Source organism: Penicillium crustosum, assembly GCF_028827405.1.
Source record: "Penicillium crustosum strain IBT 35664 chromosome Unknown utg000004l_segment0_segment0, whole genome shotgun sequence".
In the NCBI taxonomy this organism is placed as follows: Eukaryota; Fungi; Ascomycota; class Eurotiomycetes; order Eurotiales; family Aspergillaceae; genus Penicillium; species Penicillium crustosum.
Window position 1 is genome coordinate 3177998 of NW_026623125.1, and position 20375 is coordinate 3198372.

At 48.1% G+C, this 20375-nt stretch overlaps 7 protein-coding genes across 7 annotated transcripts; 5 read left to right on the top strand and 2 right to left on the bottom strand.

Moving 5' to 3' along the window:
• Positions 1–347: 347 nt before the first annotated feature.
• Positions 348–1366, top strand: N7487_010251 (aromatic alcohol reductase; the record flags this gene model as incomplete). Its single annotated transcript, XM_056877981.1, has 3 exons — positions 348–383; positions 439–852; positions 914–1366. 3 exons carry the CDS (start codon positions 348–350, stop codon positions 1364–1366), a joined length of 903 nt encoding a protein of 300 aa, XP_056726561.1.
• A 223-nt stretch (positions 1367–1589) lies between these two features.
• N7487_010252 (aspartate-semialdehyde dehydrogenase family protein) lies at positions 1590–3131 on the top strand (the record flags this gene model as incomplete). The annotated part of the gene is made up of 4 exons (XM_056877982.1): positions 1590–1625; positions 1882–1948; positions 2007–2264; positions 2326–3131. The coding sequence occupies 4 exons, from the start codon at positions 1590–1592 to the stop codon at positions 3129–3131; spliced, it is 1167 nt and encodes a 388-aa protein (XP_056726562.1).
• A 316-nt stretch (positions 3132–3447) lies between these two features.
• Positions 3448–4639, top strand: N7487_010253 (40S ribosomal protein eS4; the record flags this gene model as incomplete). Its single annotated transcript, XM_056877983.1, has 5 exons — positions 3448–3458; positions 3606–3743; positions 3812–4096; positions 4234–4528; positions 4586–4639. 5 exons carry the CDS (start codon positions 3448–3450, stop codon positions 4637–4639), a joined length of 783 nt encoding a protein of 260 aa, XP_056726563.1.
• Positions 4640–8808: 4169 nt separating this feature from the next.
• Positions 8809–10421, top strand: N7487_010254 (RasGEF domain-containing protein; the record flags this gene model as incomplete). The annotated part of the gene is made up of 3 exons (XM_056877984.1): positions 8809–9513; positions 9573–10061; positions 10119–10421. The coding sequence occupies 3 exons, from the start codon at positions 8809–8811 to the stop codon at positions 10419–10421; spliced, it is 1497 nt and encodes a 498-aa protein (XP_056726564.1).
• An 800-nt stretch (positions 10422–11221) lies between these two features.
• On the bottom strand, positions 11222–11767 carry N7487_010255 (uncharacterized protein). Its single transcript, XM_056877985.1, has 2 exons — positions 11690–11767; positions 11222–11635 (listed from the first exon to the last, which is right to left on the bottom strand). Exons 1-2 carry the CDS (start codon positions 11749–11751, stop codon positions 11227–11229), a joined length of 471 nt encoding a protein of 156 aa, XP_056726565.1. The 5' UTR covers positions 11752–11767; the 3' UTR covers positions 11222–11226.
• A 435-nt stretch (positions 11768–12202) lies between these two features.
• Positions 12203–14383, top strand: N7487_010256 (telomere repeat binding factor family protein; the record flags this gene model as incomplete). Its single annotated transcript, XM_056877986.1, has 3 exons — positions 12203–13251; positions 13310–13339; positions 13405–14383. The coding sequence occupies 3 exons, from the start codon at positions 12203–12205 to the stop codon at positions 14381–14383; spliced, it is 2058 nt and encodes a 685-aa protein (XP_056726566.1).
• A 733-nt stretch (positions 14384–15116) lies between these two features.
• N7487_010257 (sorting nexin-3) lies at positions 15117–15801 on the bottom strand (the record flags this gene model as incomplete). The annotated part of the gene is made up of 3 exons (XM_056877987.1): positions 15117–15145; positions 15212–15533; positions 15724–15801. The coding sequence occupies 3 exons, from the start codon at positions 15799–15801 to the stop codon at positions 15117–15119; spliced, it is 429 nt and encodes a 142-aa protein (XP_056726567.1).
• Between the last annotated feature and the right edge of the window lie 4574 nt (positions 15802–20375).

The window sequence follows — 20375 nt, forward strand, 5'->3', positions numbered from 1 at the left end:
TCCGCATTTCTAAGCGTCAGCTGCCGCGGCCCACCTGAGCAGACACTTCGGAGACGGAGTAGATCACATCATTGTGTTATTTCTCTTAGAAAACTTGCCTGATAATAATTATTAGTATAGTTTAATTGGTTAAGGCGGGGCAGCGGCCAGGGAGTCCGTATTATTGTACTAGGTAGTATTTACATAGACATTCCGTGATATGAAGTCAGCATCAATAGAGCGAAACAGTGCAGGACTAAAACATATAAAGATGTCCTTCCATCCTTGATGTTGAGCATTTCTCAAGCACGAAAGCACAAGTATCTCTATCCAAGATCAATACTTCATCTACAGCACAACAGCCCAAAATGGCATCCTATATGAAGAACGTTGCAATCATTGGCGTACGTCAATTCCATCCTCAAAACATACATATCACCCCAGCTGACAACCTAGTAGGCTAGCGGTAGCATCGGAAAGATCATTCTCGATGGCCTTGTTGTATCTTCCCAGTTCAAAATTACTGTCATCTCCCGCAAGGAGAGTGAGGCAACTTTCCCACCTGACGTGGCTGTTCTCAAGACCGACTACTCAGACAAAAGTCTTGAGGCTGCATTCAAAGGCAAAGACGTCGTCATTTCGGCGGTGGGTGCCACGGGATTCGGAGAACAGAAGAAGTTTGTCGATGCAGCCATCCACGCAGGTGTCAAGCGTTTTATCCCATCTGAGTTCTCAGTCAACAGCCAGAACGATGCTGTGTTACAATTGCTGCCCTTGTTCAAACAGAAGAAGGAACTCATCGAGTACCTCAAGAGTAAGGAGACCGATGGGTTGTCCTGGACTGGTATTGCTACTTCCGGCTTGTTTGACTGGGTAAGTCTTCTATTGTGAATTGGAATTCTTGATCGTGAGCTAATCAATGAGTTTTAAACAGGGTCTTGCAAATGGATTTTTGGAATTTGACATTGCCAGCCATACGGCTACTATCTGGGACGAGGGCAACAAGAGTTTCACCTTGACCAATCAGAAGGCCCTCGGCGAGGCTGTTGCTTCTGTCCTGGTGCATCCTGATGAAACTAGAAATCAGTTTCTATTCGTCGCCTCGGTTGAAACCACTCAGAAGGACATCCTTGTTGCTTTGGAGGAGGAGTCAGGGGTGAAATGGACGGTGAATAAGACTACCACCGACGTTCAAGTCACCGAGGCAGTCAAGAAACTTGCTGCTGGGGACTTTAGTGGTGCTTTTTCTCTGGTTCGAGCAACTGTCTATGGCAACACTCCGGGTCTGCATTCAAACTATGCCAAAGAGGAGAAGCTGGGAAACGATGTGTTGGGACTTCAATTGGAAACCGTCAGCAATGTCGTCAAGCATGTGCTTAATAAATAGGTCAACTTTCGAGTGACGTTGTCTTTTGACATGTTTTCTCATGATTACCATAGGAAGAAATAATGCAAACAAGACAAATCCCGGGACATTAAACTTTGACTAAAGACCCACATATTCTGGCCAATCGGGGAGTATAAATTTTGTCCGAACGCAGAACACTGACTAGTCTGACTAATCGCGGGGCAAGGCAATTGGCTGAGAGCGATATCGCTGTCGTGGTGAAATGTTGCAAGCCTTCAACCACATCACCAGCGAAGCAGTAAGTACAGTTGTGTTTCATATTGATATTTTGCTATGAAAGGTTGCTGCTATTCTAAGCCATGTGATCTGTGAAGCATTGAAGCTGGCAGAGCCTCCTATATACTGCATGCGGGGCTCTCGAAACGCTTTGACTCATACAGGCCTCTGGTAGTATGTGAACCAATTCAGCATAGAGCCGTTGTTATTTTTGTATATCTTTTGATTGAGCACGAGTTTTGACTTATTGGAACTTTTGGTTTGCTAACTTACACAAGATTGATACCCGTTTTCATATAAAACCCAAAAGCAAAATGGCTGCTGCATTCCCGAAGAAGAAGTGCGGTACGTTCTTGAAAATTTCAAGATATCCCATCCATCTCTCAATCCTAACATTTTACAGGTGTTCTCGGTGCCACTGGTTCGGTGGGCCAGCGCTTTATCCTATTGCTGGCAGACCACCCCTTCCTTGAGCTTCACGCCGTCGGTGCTTCTGAGCGTTCAGCCAACAAGAAGTACAAGGATGCCGTGAACTGGAAGCAGGCTTCTCCCATGTCTGAGAAGCTCAGTAACTTGGTCATGCGTGACTGCAAGCCCGAGCATTTCTCGGATTGTGACCTTGTCTTCTCTGGACTGAACAGCGATGTTGCTGGCGAGACTGGTATGTGGTATCAGATGTATCAAATTTAACAAACTAGATGATGTACTGACATTTCACGCAGAAATGGCATTCATTAAGGCTGAGATCCCTGTGTTCTCAAACGCAAAGAACTTCCGCAAGGACCCCATTGTTCCTTTGGTGGTTCCTACTGTGAACCCCCAACATTTGGATCTGATTCCTCACCAGCGTGAGAAGTACGGTCTGAAGAAGGGCTTCCTGGTCTGCAACTCTAACTGTGCCGTCATTGGCATCGTCATTCCCTTCGCGGCTCTCCAGGCTAAGTTCGGCCCTGTTGAGGAAGTTGAAGTTTTCACCGAGCAGGCTGTCTCTGGAGCCGGCTACCCCGGTGTACCTACCATGGACATCCTTGACAACGTCATTCCCTACATCAGTGGAGAGGAGGACAAGCTCGAGAACGAAGCCCAAAAGATTCTGGGTTCATTGAATGCCAGCGCCACCGGTTTCGACGAACAGACTGGTCTCCGCATCGGCGCCACTTGCACCCGTGTTGGTGTTACTGACGGCCACATGGCCTTCGTTTCCTTGCGCTTCAAGAACCGCCAGACCCCCACCGCTGAGCAGGTCAAGGAGGCTCTACGGGAGTACAAGTCCGAAGCACAGAAGTTGGGTGCTCCTTCCGCACCAGAGCCCGCTATTAAGGTGTTCGACGCGCCCGACCGTCCCCAGCCCCGCCTGGACCGTAACATTTCCGGTGGATACACAGTGAGTGTTGGCCGTGTTCGTGAGGGTGCCCCAGGCGGTCACTTTGATATCCGATTCGCTGCCCTCTCTCACAACACCGTCATTGGAGCCGCTGGATCATCCATCCTCAACGCCGAGGTTGCAGTTATCAAGGGCTACATTTAAGCTAGTTACGAAAAGTGGAATTATCAGCGCATGTCAAATAGATACAAGTTCGTACAAATGAATTAGATCTCATTGGTCTTGATTCCTAAAAGGGAAGTTCACGTGTCCACGGGTGGATCAGGGCCCCAAATGTAGATGACATAAGCAAGTGTTAAAAAATCCACTAGTGGAGTCTGATTGGTCTGGGTGGAGAATAGGGCTCACAATCACCACACACTAAGCGAATTCCTCTCTGATTTGGATCACCAACTTCGCGGCTTGAGCCTTCTCTTTCGACACTCCGACCACCTAACCTTCAGTCGACAAATCAGTCAAAATGCGCGGCCCGTAAGTGTCATGAGATCGCTCTCTACATCACTATTCTGCACACTGGCCTCGTCTATCTCCCGGATTGCGAGTTCAGCCAGTCGCTGCGAGAGTGATAGAAAATTTCTTGACTTGGAACACCATCACTAACAAGGATGTTTCTTACAGCGGAAAGCACCAGAAGCGCCTCAGTGCGCCCTCGCACTGGCTCTTGGACAAAATGTCCGGAACCTACGCGCCCAAGGCCTCCCCCGGTCCCCACAAGCTCCGGGACTGCCTTCCCCTGATTGTCTTCATCCGTAACCGGTACGCACGCGACATCCTGAATTCCTCAGCACAGGACGAACAACAACTGACATTTCTTTCGTTGATAGTCTCAAGTACGCCCTGAACGGTCGCGAGGTCAAGGCCATCATGATGCAGCGTCTGGTCAAGGTCGACGGCAAGGTCCGCACCGACACCACCTACCCCGCTGGATTCATGGACGTCATCTCTCTCGAGAAGACCGGCGAGCACTTCCGTCTCATCTACGACACCAAGGGTCGCTTCACCGTCCACCGCATCCAGGCTGAGGAGGCTGAGTACAAGCTCTGCAAGGTCAAGCGTGTTCAGCTCGGCAAGGGCGGGATCCCATTCTTGGTTACGCACGATGCGCGAACGTGAGTTCCACACTCCACAAGTTCCGTGTCATTCAGTCGTTGGACCAAGCTTTGGTTGATCGGCGGAGGACAATGGAAACAGTAAGATCCCATTTGATCAGAACATGGTTTTGCTAACTTGCGTTTGCGCTCTACAGCATCCGCTACCCCGACCCTGCCATCAAGGTCAACGACACCGTCAAGGTTGACGTTGCCACTGGCAAGATCCTCGACTTCGTCAAGTTCGACTCCGGTGTTGTCATCATGGCCACTGGTGGTCGCAACATGGGTCGTGTTGGTGTCATCACTCACCGTGAGCGTCACGATGGTGGTTTCAACATCGTCCACGTTCGCGATGCTCTTGACAACCAGTTCGCTACCCGTGAGTCCAACGTCTTCGTCATTGGACAGGACAAGCCCTGGGTTTCCCTCCCCAAGGGTAAGGGTGTCAAGGTACGTTATATTCTCCCCAACACTGATGTCTATGGATTATACTAACATTCTTTCTAGCTCTCCATTGCTGAGGAGCGTGACCGCCGCCGTGCCCACGAGCTCGCCAACTAAATTCACAATATCTTCTGATATTCGTGGATTAGCTGACAGCTTAAAACAAACACTAAAAACAGTAGCTGGGAAACGGCGTCTTGTCTTGCTTAACAGGCTTGGATAATGCATTCTCGTAGGTTCGAACCATAGCAAACAAAACAGAAACGGGTTAACCGCTTCGTTTCCGAGTGATATGATACCATTTGACGTTACCTCTTTTTCAATTATTTAATGAGCGTATTTTGACTTTACTTCCCTTGGTCTTCAACACTACCACTTCCTGGATGATTAGCTCTTATATCGTGCTTGTGGTTCCGCAATCATCCCAGGGATACCTTTATACACTCCGCGAAGATCAGGGGAATGGTAGTCTTTTTTTCCTTTGGTAATATACACAACGTAGTGAAGATGCGAATGCCTCGCAACCCCCAGATCCTACTAAGACTCGAACCCCGTTACCACCAATCAAGCTCGCCTTCTAGACCCAGAGCTACTGCACACTAAAGCCCCGGATGAACCCGCCCAAGCAGTTTCAAGCTGAGACCAAGCATCTCAACAGCAGAAAAGATGATCCAAGACATGCATCATCCCGCTCCAAAATATATTGCCTACACGCTCATCTCCGGTGCGACCCTGGTAGCTCAAATGGATCAATCCATAGAACCAGCGCGACCAGCGCACCACCGCACCTCGGCTTATCCGATGCAACTGTCCTCCCGTGTCGGTGTACATAGTAGTACCCGTGGCCACCGCACGGGGAAAGCGGAGATTACAAGGTTTCCAGCCCACAATCCTGAAGAAGATAGTGATTAGAGTAACAAACTCAAGTGCGGATCTTCTCGGCCGATGTTCTAATTCGGCAGGCTTTCGTATTATCATTATTAGCGTACTGGTACTGACTTATACCCAAGCAACCCGAGTCGCCCGCTATAGGAGAAAGATCATCACCTGCAGAGGTCAGCAATGGCGATCAATGGCGATCACGGTGGTGCCAGAGGTATCACGGCCCAATCGATGTGCGTCGATCCGGGATATTTGAATGGGCCAAGAATGGGGATTGATATTCACATGCTGTGTAATGAAAATCGAGGTGTGTCCGGCAGATGGAGCTAGCTCATGCGATGCAACAGCAAAAAGTGTCCGATGTGGGGTTATTGCAGATTTGCTTTACCGCTGGCCGTGAGCACTTGGTCTTTTACTTGCTTATTCCGTACTGCATGTGTGTGTGTGTGTATATATATAGGGATCGTGTGGGTGCTTGACAGAGCTATTTGTGGTGGAAATTAGGTACATATATATATTTACAGTTCGGGTTAAAACTGGGTATATAAGCGAGCCTATGCAAAACAAGCAGGAAGACCGAGAGCGAGAGGCTAGGTATCTAAGAATAACTTATTTATCTCCGGTGTCGGATTGGGGAGGCAACCTCTCATTCTCTATCGGGATCGCCGTTCTTAAAAGTTGAGCGGCTCTAGGGAGAGCAATGGCTTTATAGAATCGGCGTTTGCTCAGTTCAATCTAAATGCACTTACCACACCCTCCCGAGCAATCACGGGGAAGACAGCAAGGGATGGACGAACCAACCGAGTGGCACGTCCAGTCTTTGGAAGTATATTTTCTCTCTTTTTCTCCGACGGGCTATCATGGGTGGCGGCCGTGCCAATGGAGTGGAACAGGATAATCTGATAGATCCAAACTCAATTCTAGCACTCGTCCCACGTTCGGAACTCCACTGGGGATTCTGGGGATAAGATCTCCGTGTTCCAAGCGCCATACTGCTGGAAATGCTGGAAATATGCACGACAGCATGGGGCCATATAATTCCTGACCCGTCATTTTATGCAGTGCGGAGAGAGGTGAACTGGCCTTTGCAGGGGTTAGTAGTGGTAAAATATCTAAAAAGGGAAAGACAAGGTCGAGGTAGTAATGAAGTGGCAAGGGGGGATCTTGCCTTGATGCCATTGTATCGCTTCATGCTGCATTCTAGGTGGCTGGCTGCACTGGCCGACATATTAACCTGTATCCTGGGAATTTGGAATCTGGGCTACACGAGACGCACAACTGAGTATATCTATCTGGGGGATGCAGAACAATGCAGTTGTGGGTTAATTCTTAAGCGGGACCCCCTGAGACCCAGGGTGTTGTGTACTTTTGTTCGAATGCACAATCGATCAATCGAGCTCGTATGAGGCGCCGGCGATCTAAGGCGACAGAAGTGGGGATTCGGTGTAAGTCCAAGCTGCATACGGAGTAGGAAGAGGCCAGATATTGCGCCTTCCAAATTGAAGCGAGTCATGGGGTTTTTCTTTTTCTTATGTGTCGGAAATGCAAATGCTGGGCCTAGAACTTGTTGGTAGCGGCTCACTATAATCTCCGCATATTGAGGCTGCACTTCGAATTATCATAAATGGTACCCCTAGGAGATAATTAAGATATCAAGTTACGAAAACTCAAGAAATATCGCCTTTTATGAGATGATTATCCCTCCGCACAAACTTTGGAACGCGTGGATCTAACCGCGATCCGTCCCAGTCCCAAGGGACTGGGTCTGAGGAGAGAATCTGGATGGAATTTCACGTGGTGGAGTTCGAAAATGATTGGACTGGAGAATGTACCCATCGTAGAATTACTTACATTGTACTTCAACGCCTGCTATGCGGTGGATATTGGTTCGCACGCCATCGGCATTCGAAATGTCGGTGGAAGGATTCAAAGAACATGAATTGGAAATATGTGCCAATCCTTTGGGCTTAAGATGTTGGACATCAAACCTTGGAGGCGTCGGTCTAGCGGTGTACTAGTAAAAGTAAGGCTAAGAATCTCGCACGGGTCGAGGGTGGTATTGTTGGAAGCATAATCTTGTTTTTATTTTAATTTTAATTTTTAATTGAGCTATAAGGGTATAATGATACAATAATGATATAATAATGGTGGCTATCCTATCATGTTAGGTCACAAGGTTCAATACTTGTTCCTGATCGCCCTCTCGATTGGAAATTTGCCTAGAACTCGGTATTTGATGCTTATATGGTCTACTTTCATAAAATCTAATTCTATAATTCTCGGATTGACGGGCAAACTAATAGCAGACTTCCATAAAATCCAACAAAGAAATAAACAATTATTCTAAAGTGTTCCAAAGTGTTCGATTCATATATTCCCTGCGGAAAAAAAACCCCCCAAAAACCAACATCCTTTGATCGTCAGTGACTCCACATTGGCATTTTACGGCCACTACGTTAGCGCCCATTTTTCTGGACTTGGTCTGGACCAATCAATCAGGTTTAGATAGTGGAGATAGACTACTCTGTACTCCGTACGCCGTACGTATCTGTCTCTCATATATCTCATACAGACAATATTACCTAGGTCCTTATCCACCATGGCTACTCCATAATTAGGCCCGATTTCGAAATTCCAGAATAATCTTCGTTTTAAGAAGGTTGACCGCTTCTCAACCGATTCCTTCAGGAACTAAACAGACTCTCTCTCCACTTGTCATATTGTTAACCGAGCTAAATCCTTCCCAAGGTTCCCTTTCTGCAGCCCAACGGCCAACGGGTGTTCGGCATAACAATCTCGGTAACCAGCAGAGAAGCCCAACTTGCAGATCTAATTCCTTTTTATGGAGTTCACCAGTTTCTCCCCGATTTAGGGCCCCTGGAGGTTTGATCCTTGGGAGTCCAAATCGAGTAAGCCCCTCCCTCGCCCCTCCAATATACTCTCCAATGGCAATGGTTTGCCCCCCCTTTTCCCCGATAGCTCCTCCCGTCAGGATGCCTTCCAGCAGCCTGGAAACTAGGATTAGTGCCCCTGGTTGTTAATATGCCCAGAATTCCTGACCCATTCCCAACCCTCGTGATGTGTCGAACGTGGCGGAAACAAGTAACAGGGATAAAGGAAATCCATCGGCTCTGGTCTGAGGTTTAAAACCAATCACCTTCACCTTTCCGAGCAACCCGCTTGTTTATTATCTGTGCGTTATTTAGTTATTTATCCTATTTCTCGTACACATACGGACTACTCCCACCGTACTTGCTCCTTCTCTCGCGCGTCTAACATACACCTCTCACCTGGGCATCCCTGCCCTGTAATTACTCTATTCAAGCGCCGTGTTACATGAGCGTCAGCGTGTACTTTGCCTAATGTGTTGGCCTTGCTTTCTTTTCCCGATGCTGTCTGCATAAATGCAACCGACCAGCCCAGAAGAATCGGCCTTCGAACCGTCTCCCCAGACCTTTTCCACTCCAGGGGACCGGCAATATTCCTTACCCAAGAAAGTGACCATGTCTGCTCAATCTAGCCTTACGGCCTTAGACTGGGGGCATTCTTATCCGTTAATCTTCCATCTCAACTTAGAGATTCCCGCCTTTTTCGTGTCTTATCGCTGGTGGGAAGATGAGGCGACAACTGTGTTCTGGGCCTTCGATATCCAAGAAATCCGCCGTGTTATCCAATTCGGTCTTTTTCGCGACGAAAGTTTCCCGAGGACCTCACTTTGCGCTCGAACCGTGGACATCATTGACAACTTTTTGATCGCGTTGTCCGAGCCCCATGAGTATCAGCTCCTTGGAAACCTTTCTCATATACAGAGAGTGGAGGAGATCCTACGCCGGTCGAGTATATCTCCTTTCCAGCCGATTCCTTGGAGTTGGCTCCCACCACAATCAAGCCCTACTCTAGATGCGCAGGAAATTGCTGCCGCAATCGAGTCCGAGAGCCATTTCCACTTCCGACAGATTGCCTTTGAAGAGTTTGTACGTGCTGCTCTCGGATACAAGGCTATTTTCGTGGAGTGGTTCCTACAACAGCACACGGCTCTTTATATTATTCTCCAGGATCATCTAAACGCCTACCCAGAGGACATTCCTCTGTACACCGAAGTGGAAAAGGTACGTTTTCTAGGTTTATTATAACCATCATTATATAGAGCTTAAATTAACTTCTATAGCATCTTCGGTCGCGGAGCCCATTCGCACACCGAGCGCTGGTACAGTGCCTAATGGCTGTGCGACGTGGTGGGAATCGTGACATTGCAAAACCAAACACCCCTGGGTTTGAGTTCATCGCCGGTCCTATTCAGGCCTTATTCAAGGACCAGCCAGGAGGGCTTACTGCAATGCTCAAGATTTTGAGCGTTTTAGCAATCCGATTTCGCCGACAGTACATCCATGCTCCTATCATGGATTGGAAGACTCCATTTGAAACATCTATTCCTTTCCTGGACGATTATCTTGAGTCGACATCTCCAACAGACTTGGCCCGCAGCATGAGAGGCCTGGATGAGCACAATTTTGCGGAGTTGACCCGACAAAGCCTGATAGCAGAAGATGCTATCGTGGGGAAATTGCTACTGCAGTGGCGCAAACTAAGTATATCTATCTGGGAATGCTGCGCTGCACTTCCAGACCTGATTCCATACCTACAAGAATGTGCACAGGTGAGCACTCTTTACTCCCAAACTCGCCGAGATCTAACCATATAACAATATGAACAGTCCCTCGTAGCAACCCGTAATTACCATTCTCTCGCGGCCATCATCAAAGGCCTACACACTTACACCATTTTGACAATACGCCCCGCCAATATCACCGCCCAAGGAAACGCGATTACACTCGAGACCCTGATCCCACAGGAGCTGATTTCCCTCATGAGCCCGGCTGAGAACTTTGCCGCCTATCGCCAGCACTACCAAAAATTCCCCGGCATTCCCTTCCTGATCGCCCACACCCGTGATCACAAAGAAAACGGCGAATCTGTCCTTCATCCGGTTTTCCAGTATCTGCAAAGCGCCAAATAAAGCCCACAAAGGTAGTCACCAGATCAGCGGCCTGCTTAGGCTCCTCTCCAGCTTCGGCTCCGGCTCCGGCTCCGGTGAGAGAATAAAAGCAATTTACCTCGGTGTGTGCTTGGTTTATGTGGCTGCAGATGGCCGAGACCGCCCCGCGTTGGCTAAAGATTGTTTAAATTGTTTGTCTCGCTGGTCAGCAGCTAATGCATTGATGGTGTGTTTTCCTTGGCAGTCCTACGAGAGGGGGGTGATCTACACCAGGTGACGACCTCAAATACTATATTTTATGATCTGTATTTCTATTCTCTGATACCCATGCTAGCATCGGGCAGTACCGGGGAGTCCGGCGTTGCATTATGCTAATATGAATCTATTTTCCTTTTTTGGGGGTTCTGGTGACATCCAAGGTTCTATTTACACTTGCATAACAGTGGACGATCATTGGATCTGAAGACGTAACCAGACCAGCTTATCTCGTCCACAATCCCCAATACAGTCAAGCAAATACAAGCATGCCAGCAGATCCACCCAGCCGCATCCCACGCCTCCTATCTCCCCTATGCGGCGACCAAGGATCTACGAATCAGATGGAACCCATTCCATCCGAAGAGCCGCTTCAGGCAAGAGTAGAACCAAAGATGAACCGCGCAGATATGCAGACCCACGCACAAGTAAGGGAGAAAAGAAAAATGGGAAGGAGAGACGGGTGAGCCAAAGACCTCGCCCAAAATTTCTTTGCTTTTTCTTTGCTTTTTAACAAGAAAAGGACAGAGTGCATATATTGGTCTGGCCAACCAAAGTAGCGGGTCACACCTCACTCGCGTTTTGCAGCCGCCTTAGGCGCCTTCGCATATCCAAAAATTCCCAAGAAATAAGCGATCCTATTGATGAACAGGAACGTCGTGATCCCGATGTTACCCCAGGTCAAAGCGTTCCATGCCGCAACGTCTGCAAACGCGTCCCAGCCCATCGCCAAGTACGTGGCGTAGACGTGGCCTACGTCGGCAATGGCAAGTCCAATTAGATAGTTGCGTAGTACTCTTGGCTCTGTTGTGGCATGGCAAACTCCCACGCCGACTAGGAAGAGGAGTGAGTAGACATTGCCGAGTTGGTAGGCGAGCGCGATGCTGCTTGGGTGCAGGGTGGCCGGGGCTGCGATGGTGGGTGTTTGCCCGGCGATAAAGCCTTGGAGATCATATAGGGGAAAGACGCTGCCGAGGGCCCTGCATTAAGTAGGGTCAGTGCATGGTTGGGATGAAGGGTTGAGCTGGTCGTACAGAGAGATAGGCTCAAGGATACCGAAGAGGATGTGTGGCCATGTTGGGAAGATGGTGGGCATTTTGGAGACCTGTGGTGTTCAACGTTATTCTTGTTTGTCTCTTCTTGATTATTGTGCTATGGCCCTGAATGTAATTCGATCGGAGCGGTCTGCATAAACAAAGCTCACGCTAGCTTTACTTCTGCGGAGAGGAAGGCAACTCACGTTTAGTTGCTGATCACGACAAATATCAAATATGCAATATCAAATTATATGATAAAATCAAATCAAATCAATGAGCGGAATTCAAATAGGAGATCCTTCAAAGGAATTGCCAGGGGTTCTCGACACCTGAGCAGAATGCTGGGCAGCTGACGTAGACACCCCCAGAGGGCCCGCTTTACTGGCACTCGTCACCGCCCGTATCCGTTATCGCATGGATCTTATCAGAGCTTCATCTTCTGATCCCCAAAGTCATGGACGCAATATGTCAAAGAAATCCAGGATGATGTGCAATCTGTGATAGGTCGAAATGGAATCTGCGAGTGCATTGCGGCCTCTTGATGAATCGCTACTCCGCGAACTCCCTCAACTCTCCCTCCGTATCGCCCCTCTACGAGAACCCGTATCATCACGAACCCTAAGCGTCCCATCCCCCCTCGAACCCAATGCCAGTGGGACACGGGACTCGAATAATATCCCCAATTCAAGCAGCAATAATGGGAAGATCCCAGCAAATGCAAAGGCCGGCCTGCCGACAGTTACGGAATTTCTGAACGCTGCGCGCATCAAGACAACCGAACTCTCAGTAGACTCGCAGTCAAATGTGGAACGTCCCCCGAGGCCGATACTTCCTGCTTTTGTGAATCTCCGTGCCCTGGAAAAGTTTCCATTCTCGTCATCCTTCGATGATGACGCCCTCCAAGGGCCCCGCAAGCGTCGACGCCGAGACCCCCAGGCCGATTCATTCGGCGAGCATCTACAGTTACCTATCCCCCAAGCCCAGAAGGAACAGCGGCCTCCTCCATTTGGACCATTTGCTATTCTGAACGGATTGAATGAGCCTCCGCCCAATGCTGCCCTTCTTCCACCCATTGAGGCTGGGTCCAATATCTCCCAGCTTTTGACTAAGCCCTCCGGAGGCGATGCGGGTGTTGACCCCGGAACGTTAGTTTCGGCCCAAGTCGCTGTCCCAGATAGTCAGCCTGCGGAAAGACGGGATACCAGGCTCGAAGAAATTCTCAGAACATCTCTCAATGGGGATGAAGACGATGATCGTAATGATAATGATGAAAATGTTGAAAATACTAACCCCGTGGATCCTGATGAGATTCACCTTGCTGTTCGCGAAGCGGAAATACCGAAGAGCAGTAAGGCGTTGCCACTCCCTCCTGGAGAAGATGTGCCATTGTCTCCTAAAACTCGCGGCCGGTCCCGTAAAAATCTGAGAAAGTGGACCGATGAAGAGACGACAACTTTACTCCGGGGCGTGATCAAATGTGGCATTGGCAACTGGACTGCTATTCTTGCTCAACCGGAACTAGAGTTTAATCAACGAACTGCGTCGAATTTGAAAGACAGGTATGCTCGGTTCTTAGTCAACTCTATGGGCTTATGCTAAAGCTTCGCTATGTTGAAGATTCCGAGTCTTATGCCCGTGGGCGTACCGGTAAGCAATCTGAATCTAACGAACACTCTGAAATCACTCAATCAAGATAGCTAACATTACCACAGTGCATCCGATCCCAACGAAGCTGCGAAACAAATATACGATACTCTCGCTAACAGCCTACTCAAAGCGAAAGTAGAGGGCTCCGACGAAACACCTGGCAAAATCCAGCTCTCCCATCTAATGCCCTCCAATCAAGGGTTTGAGCCAAGGTCTGGAGCAGGAAGTCCGGCTCGCAATTCACAACAACCCTCTATCTCGAGTGCCGTCTCATCCACGTCCGACGCAAATCCCGGGAGTAGTAGCATTGCCCAAGCGCAGTCACCCTCATCAGGAAATAGCACACCCGCTCTCTCAAGCACGTTCCGCACAACCCTCGCTTCTCTTGGAATCCCCGAACCACACGTCGCAAAACCCAAACGTCGCTCCCGGCGGCCCTTCACAACCGCCGAAGACGAAGCCCTCCTCAAAGGCTACGCAGTGCACGGCTTCCAGTGGACCCTAATCCAGCAAGATTCACGCTTGAACCTCAGCCACCGCAAAGCGACAGACCTTCGCGACCGCTTCAGAACCAAGTTTCCACACGCCTATCGCGACGGCGGTTCTGTGAGCGGCAAAGCCCTTACCAACCCAAACCAGGGCCAGGAGTCGGCTGCAGGCGCGTCGACCCCCCGCCCACATCCGGTCAACTCAGAACAATCTCCAAGCAAGACTTATGTCATGACTCCAACTCCGACTCCGGCTACCACTCCCCGCAACTCGGTGTCGAGGAGGAGTCACGCTGCTACCCCTTCGCAGTCCAATCTTTCCCAGATTGATCCCGCGCTCTTACCTCCACCTCCGCAGGGCTTTTTGGAACACTCGATGTATCTTCCTCCCGCCGCCGCCGCCGCCGCCGCTGCTGCTGCTGCTCCTGCTCCTGCTGCTTCGGGTGTGCTTTCTTTCTCTTTGGATGATACCTCTGGGGCGGGTGCTTCTTCCGCGGTGGAGACTCCGTGGGAAGATAATACCCTCGCTCCTATGATTTGGGATGAATTGACATAATCAGGGGCAAGCCAACCTTGGTTGTATGCACTATGTCACCAACGCATGTCAAGAATTCTTGAATTTCCTTTTGTGTCTTGTTGTTCTTTTTTCTTCTTTTTTTCGTATTGTTTTTGCTTTTTTGTCCTCTTCTTTCTTTTTGCTTTGCATTTTTGGTGCTCCATAGCGTCTTTTCTTTTTCTCTGGTCTGTCTTCATTGTTGATCTATATCCCGCAGTACACGATGGTTTTTGCTACAGTTTCTATTTAATAAAAGTTTTCTTTTTGCTGTTCAATGTCATTGACAATCAAATTCCCACTATAAAGAAAGAGATGCAATAGGTCTGGTCTTCTCACTGTGCATAAAGATGGTACCACGAAATGAGACGAATAAAAAAAGTAACGAAGAAGAAAAATCAGGAAAACGCGCCTGTCCAATTAAGATAACAAATAAAATCTGTACTTGCTTGTATCTGCATCTGATTGGGAAGTAAGAAGCAGATAATTCGGATATCAAACGAGCATAAAAAAATCAAGCAATGACCGTCACATAGCATACACTGCGGGTACCCATTTTCAATCGCGAAAGATGTCTGCCGTGGAAAAGATATGAGAGTGAGGGAGCGGGAGAAGAAAGAGGATAGAGACGAAGGTGAGAAAGGAAGTCCGAAGAGGCCGAATGCAAGACCTCATCCCATCCTGAGAAATGAGGTATGCTTCTCGTTAATGAATTAATAGTCAAGGCGCCAGTCATCTACCACGCATTGCGGTCCCAGTTAGGATCTGCGAAATGATCATTAGTACACATCCAACAGAATTTATTTGTACAAGCGACTAGGTTAAACCCACCTTGTATGTAGCTAGCAAGCACCTTACTCCCCGTCTGCAGGAGAGGGTGTCCAGCGACGATCTGGAGGAAGCGCTGCAGACCCTCACGACGGTGCTCGATGACGTCGTCGCTGAATCGGTTGGTGAAAACCTTTCCGGGGAGAGGGGGGATCGTGACGCGCGTGCTCTCGCGCTCCAGGATATCGCGGAAATACTCGAAATCGGAGTACCGGCGGCGCACGACGGAGTGTTTCAATTTGAAGGCGGGGATGTTGGTTCGGCACACAATCTCGTACGACGTGTACATGTTGCGAGATGTGCCGTGAGTTTGAGGGTTGCGGACCTATTGCAGCTGCTGTTAGTCTGAGGTGTTCGTTCTTGGTGCCCGATGGGGGGTGGTGACGATGCGGGTTGAGTGGGGATGTATGTATGGCGGCTGATTAGGGGAGAGATGTGGGCACGAGACTATGGGGTATTGGGGTAGGTGGTTGATTCGGGGGTGGATATCGAGGATTGTGCATCATGTAACTCACTTCTATCTCGAGGAAGTTCTCGGGAGGTCCGTAGATCTCCTCGAAGGACTGCTGTCGCGATTCTGGGACGGACTGCATCGTGGTGGGGTTGGGGTGATGCGGAGGGGAAGTTGAGGAGAAGGCGAGCGAGGTTATATATTGCGGATGCTCAGATGGTGAGCTGAGCGTGGGGTATTCAATTAGACCGCTTGTCTCACTCTAATTCCCTGGAACTGAACACTACAGAGCAGATCCTAAGGTACCCGGGCTCGGAAGTTGGAGAAGCATCTCTATCAGTGGGGACCGGGGAAATAATTGATCCGCTCTTTTGGCTTATCTTCCTGACAGCCGTTTGACTTTTCGGTTTTCTCTAATGTCATACTACTTCATCTATCTTTATCTGCACATACTTAAACAGAAGAGCAAAAAAGAAACTAACAAAGACCGTATAAGGGCCGACTGCTTTTGCTTCATATAGTTCAAAATATACACACTTGAAGATTCTCACCCCAAACTACTAACACTACATATGTACTTAGCCATAACCAAGTTAGCACAATATTCCAACTCAAACTTACAAACTGTAAAACTGAGCTTGCGTGTCCCTGCTGTGGAGCTATGATGAGACAAGTCTTATTGCCTAAGGCGGACAGGATTTCCGCTTCGTGGCCGATATATATATATATAGTGAGTGACATCATCCAAGGATATATATACATATCTCTTAGCAAGATACAGCCACACTGCCCAGCCATCAAAGTACTCCTCTAAAGAAAGACATGCTAAGGAAGAATATAGGGTAGTTGTAAGATTGACCTTGATAAGGGCAACGATGAGGGCATGGTGGATGTATCTGCAATATCTCTTAGATATCTGCAGGGAGTTTATTTTGTAGTATCTAGAATGAAACCATTCTAGATATAACCCAAACCCTGTAATTAAGTAGCAAAAATAAACAATACATAAATATATAATTTGAGCAGTACATATTCAGATATCAAGGCGGAGCTTCAATTTATTGCAATGGAGATGCCCGGATCAGAGTTTGTGTCAAGAATATCTAAAGATTTGGTTTGGTGTGGTTTTCGCTCCCTGGCATAGGTATGACTCCTGCATAACATGCATATGCAAAATCCAGAGATGCATTTAGCATAGGGTTCTACTACCTCCCTGCATATAATGTGCTCATCTCAGTTCTTGAACTGTAAATAAGAGCTGTACTTGCGGGAAACGAAGCAATTTGACAGAAATAGACGGATACGACAATGTATGGTAAATCTGACATATGTAAATTCTCTAACTAACTAAAATGACAAGATCCGCTCTTTTCCAATCTCGGCGGACATAGCTGATTAAGCAATGTATGTATTTTTGTATGGTACCGTTATCATGACGGTCCATTGATTTCCCGGTTTGTAAAGACCTGGTAATTTCAGCATGCATAAATGCATAGTACTTGACACACCCCCCAGTTCTTGAAGCTATTCAAAGCTCTCAAGGACTGCCTTTCTTCCAACTGTTTCGCAGCTGCTTCGCAACCGCTTCGCAAATGATTCGCAAGTGATTCCAACTTACCTCACCTGTCTCCTCACTGATCTCGGCTCAAATCGTCGATTTATGCAGTTTCCGCAAAACAGCCTCTGTTCTCAGAGGTCATGTGACGAATCATGTGACCTACGTCCCTCATTCCAACCAACTCTCTGAAGTGTCCCTGCTTCTGCTTCGTCAGAGCTTTGGTGAGCCCATCTGCTGGCATCGCAGCAGTTGGTACCCAGTCCACATATACTCGACCTGCGCTAACTTCTTGCTTCATCCAGCATCGATTGATGTCAACATGCCGGAGCTTCGTATGCATCGCGGCCCCTTCCTTCGTCAATAAATCGACAGTTTGCTGGTTGTCACACATGATGGATAGTGGGTGATCTGGTTCGAAGCCTAGTGCATTAAGCACTCGTCGCCACCACTGTACGGTTTTTCCTGCCTCTGCTAAAGCTAGTAGTTCGGCCTCGGTAGTCGATGTGGTGACAGTCTTCTGCTTAGTGGCCTTCCAATCGATTGGGCCACCATATAACTTGCAGATATACCCTTCGGAGCTCTTTCGATCTTTATGGTCTCCGAACGACGCATCGCTTGCAAATTCAACTGATTTCGCCGCCATCGTCAGGGTCGTATCTCGATTTCTAGGTTGTTTGTTTGGTGTTCTGATGCCGTATTCAATGGCCCAAAAGCGTGTCTCATAGAGATACTGTATGATGCGATCGACTGCATCTATATGCTTTGGTCCTGGATTTGTAAGGAATTCAGCCACTTTGGAGGTTGCTTTTGCAGCATCTACCCGGGTAATGGTGGTGGCATACTGCGCAGATCCAACCTTGGCCTGGAAACCATGAATCTGTTGCGGTGATGCCACCCCATCATAGGGTACTAGAGGCTCAATGCTCAGTGGGGACCCTATTTTTCTCTCTGTGACGAGATTGTATTTGTGTGCCATGCTCTCGATGTAGCTATCTTGGCATAACCAGAGCTTCTTCTGCTCTCTATCACGTATAATACGTATATTCAAGAACCAGCTTGCATCCAGTTCTCGAAGCTCCCATTGCTTCTTTAGATTTTGATCTAGTAAAGCGGCTTCTTTAGCCTGTTTGGGGTGATTGACGATGATGATATCGTCCACGTAGAAAAAGACAATAATGCCTTTGGTTGTAAAGATGCATGGATCTTCTTCCACTGGGGTAAGGCCTAGTTTTACTAGCACCTTTGTAGCTTCTTGCTGCCAAAGCCTTGGTGACATGCGCAATCCGTAGAGGGCTCTATGCAGGAGCCAGCACTGATTTAGTGCTTCGAAGCCTGGTGGACACTTGGTATAAACCTCGCTTTCTAGCATTGAATTCAGGAATGCGGTAACCACATCTCTCTGAATCATATCTAGATCAAAGGCGGCAACTAGTGCGAATACTGCTCTCGCTGTTTTGACAGCTAGTGTAGCAGCTCTCTTTTCTTCAGTTGACATCCACTGTAGATCTCCTCTCACGCAGATTCTTGCTTTGAACTTCTCGAGCATACCATCTGCATCAAATTTGTATGTAAATACCCACTTCAATGGCAAGATCTGGGTGCTCTTTTTGTTCGGTAATGCAACCTGAGAGAAGGTCTCTTTAGCCTTTAAGGTCTCAATTTCAAACTCCGCAGCTGCCTTCAATTGCGTGGCAAAGGGATGGATTTTTAGCCGCTTCCAGTTCTCTGGTGGTGGAGGCATCTGATCTCTATGCAGTCTGTTTTGCATATTGAGCTTCTTCGTAATACCTGTTGTAAAGGCATATAGAAGGCTTGGTGGCTCGGCTAGCTGTTTCTCGTCTAGCGATAGATATGCAGTGTAGTCTGGATCTGCCTTTGGCTTCCGTATTCTGGGGCCTGAGATGATGTTAGATTCATCAATTGACGCAGAGATCTCTCTAGTAGGCCGATCTTCTGGCTCTGGAGTAGGCGTATACTGCATCTCTTGTTGCAATTGACGCTCTATCTCTGCTTCATCTTCATCATATTGATCTCCCTCTCCCCCTTCAGCTTCGATCGACTGTATGACATTGATCGGATCTGGCGAAGATAGCGAGGTAGGAGATCTCTCATGTGGCGTACTCTCAATCGTAGCAATCGACGATAGTGCTCTTTGTGGTGAGGCTCTCTGTGGTGACATAGGGAAGCTCCCAGGGATCTGTTCTTGATCCCTTACCTCTATCATTGAGATATGTTCTACCACTGAAGCAGGGCCTGCCATTGAAGCCGGTGTTAAAGGTAAAACAGGTGTTTCCTTTAAAGGGGGGACCCTTGGTGTCTCCTCCCTACTATCTAGAGTTTGAGCTTGCTCCACAACTCTAGATTCCTGGATTTCTTCATTTACCGCCTCTGGTGCAGTACCTTGTTCTCGGTTTTCGACGTCATCATTGAGAGTTATGCGAGCAATTGACATCGGCATACGCATCTCTATGCTCAATTCTGACTGCGCTTCTTCCATTGAGAGCACTTGGGGCCAGTTCTTAGCGCTTAGTCCATTTGTCATAGTACTAATTGCATCTTCTTCTTGCGGTAAAGGCTTCGTTTTAGAGTACTGTCTCGATTCATCGAATACAGCATCTCTTACAACTTCAACTCTGCCTATGCCTGCTCGCCCTTTGTATGGAAACCAGATCTTGTATAGGCTCTTTGAAACATAGCCTACAAGATAGCCGATCTCTGCTCTCGGAGCCATCTTGTTAGATTGTACTCTCTTCAGAAGCCTTGAGTACGTTAAGCACCCATATAGCCTCATATTCGACAGGTTGACAATTTGATCTTTTAAGCCATCTGGAGCCGCATAGCGCATCAATTCCTTCCATGGTATGATCCACTTACCATCCATCTTTGTAGGGGTACGATTCATCATATATGCAGATGCATACATCGTCTCTGGCCATAGATTGTGGGGTAGGTTCGTACCATTGAGCAATGCTCTGCCGTTCCTTACTATCATGCCTCCAGATCTCTCTGCTGGTCCATTCATCTCTGGCAAGCCAGGTGGTGCATGCTCAATGGTACACCCTTCGTCTTCAATCATAGATTCAACCTCATTGCCGGCGCTTCTCTCATTATCATAATGAAATACCCTGATCTCGATTTTCAACCAGTTTCGGATCAAT

What these genes read in the sequence shown, in the direction of transcription:
- N7487_010255 (XM_056877985.1), bottom strand. Translation starts at nt 11,751, where the DNA reads ATGCCCACCATCTTCCCAACATGGCCACACATCCTCTTCGGTATCCTT. An exon ending in ATCCTTGAGCCTATCTCTCT is followed by an intron (nt 11,636 to 11,689) that starts GTACGACCAGCT and finishes TACTTAATGCAG; the next exon opens with GGCCCTCGGCAGCGTCTTTC.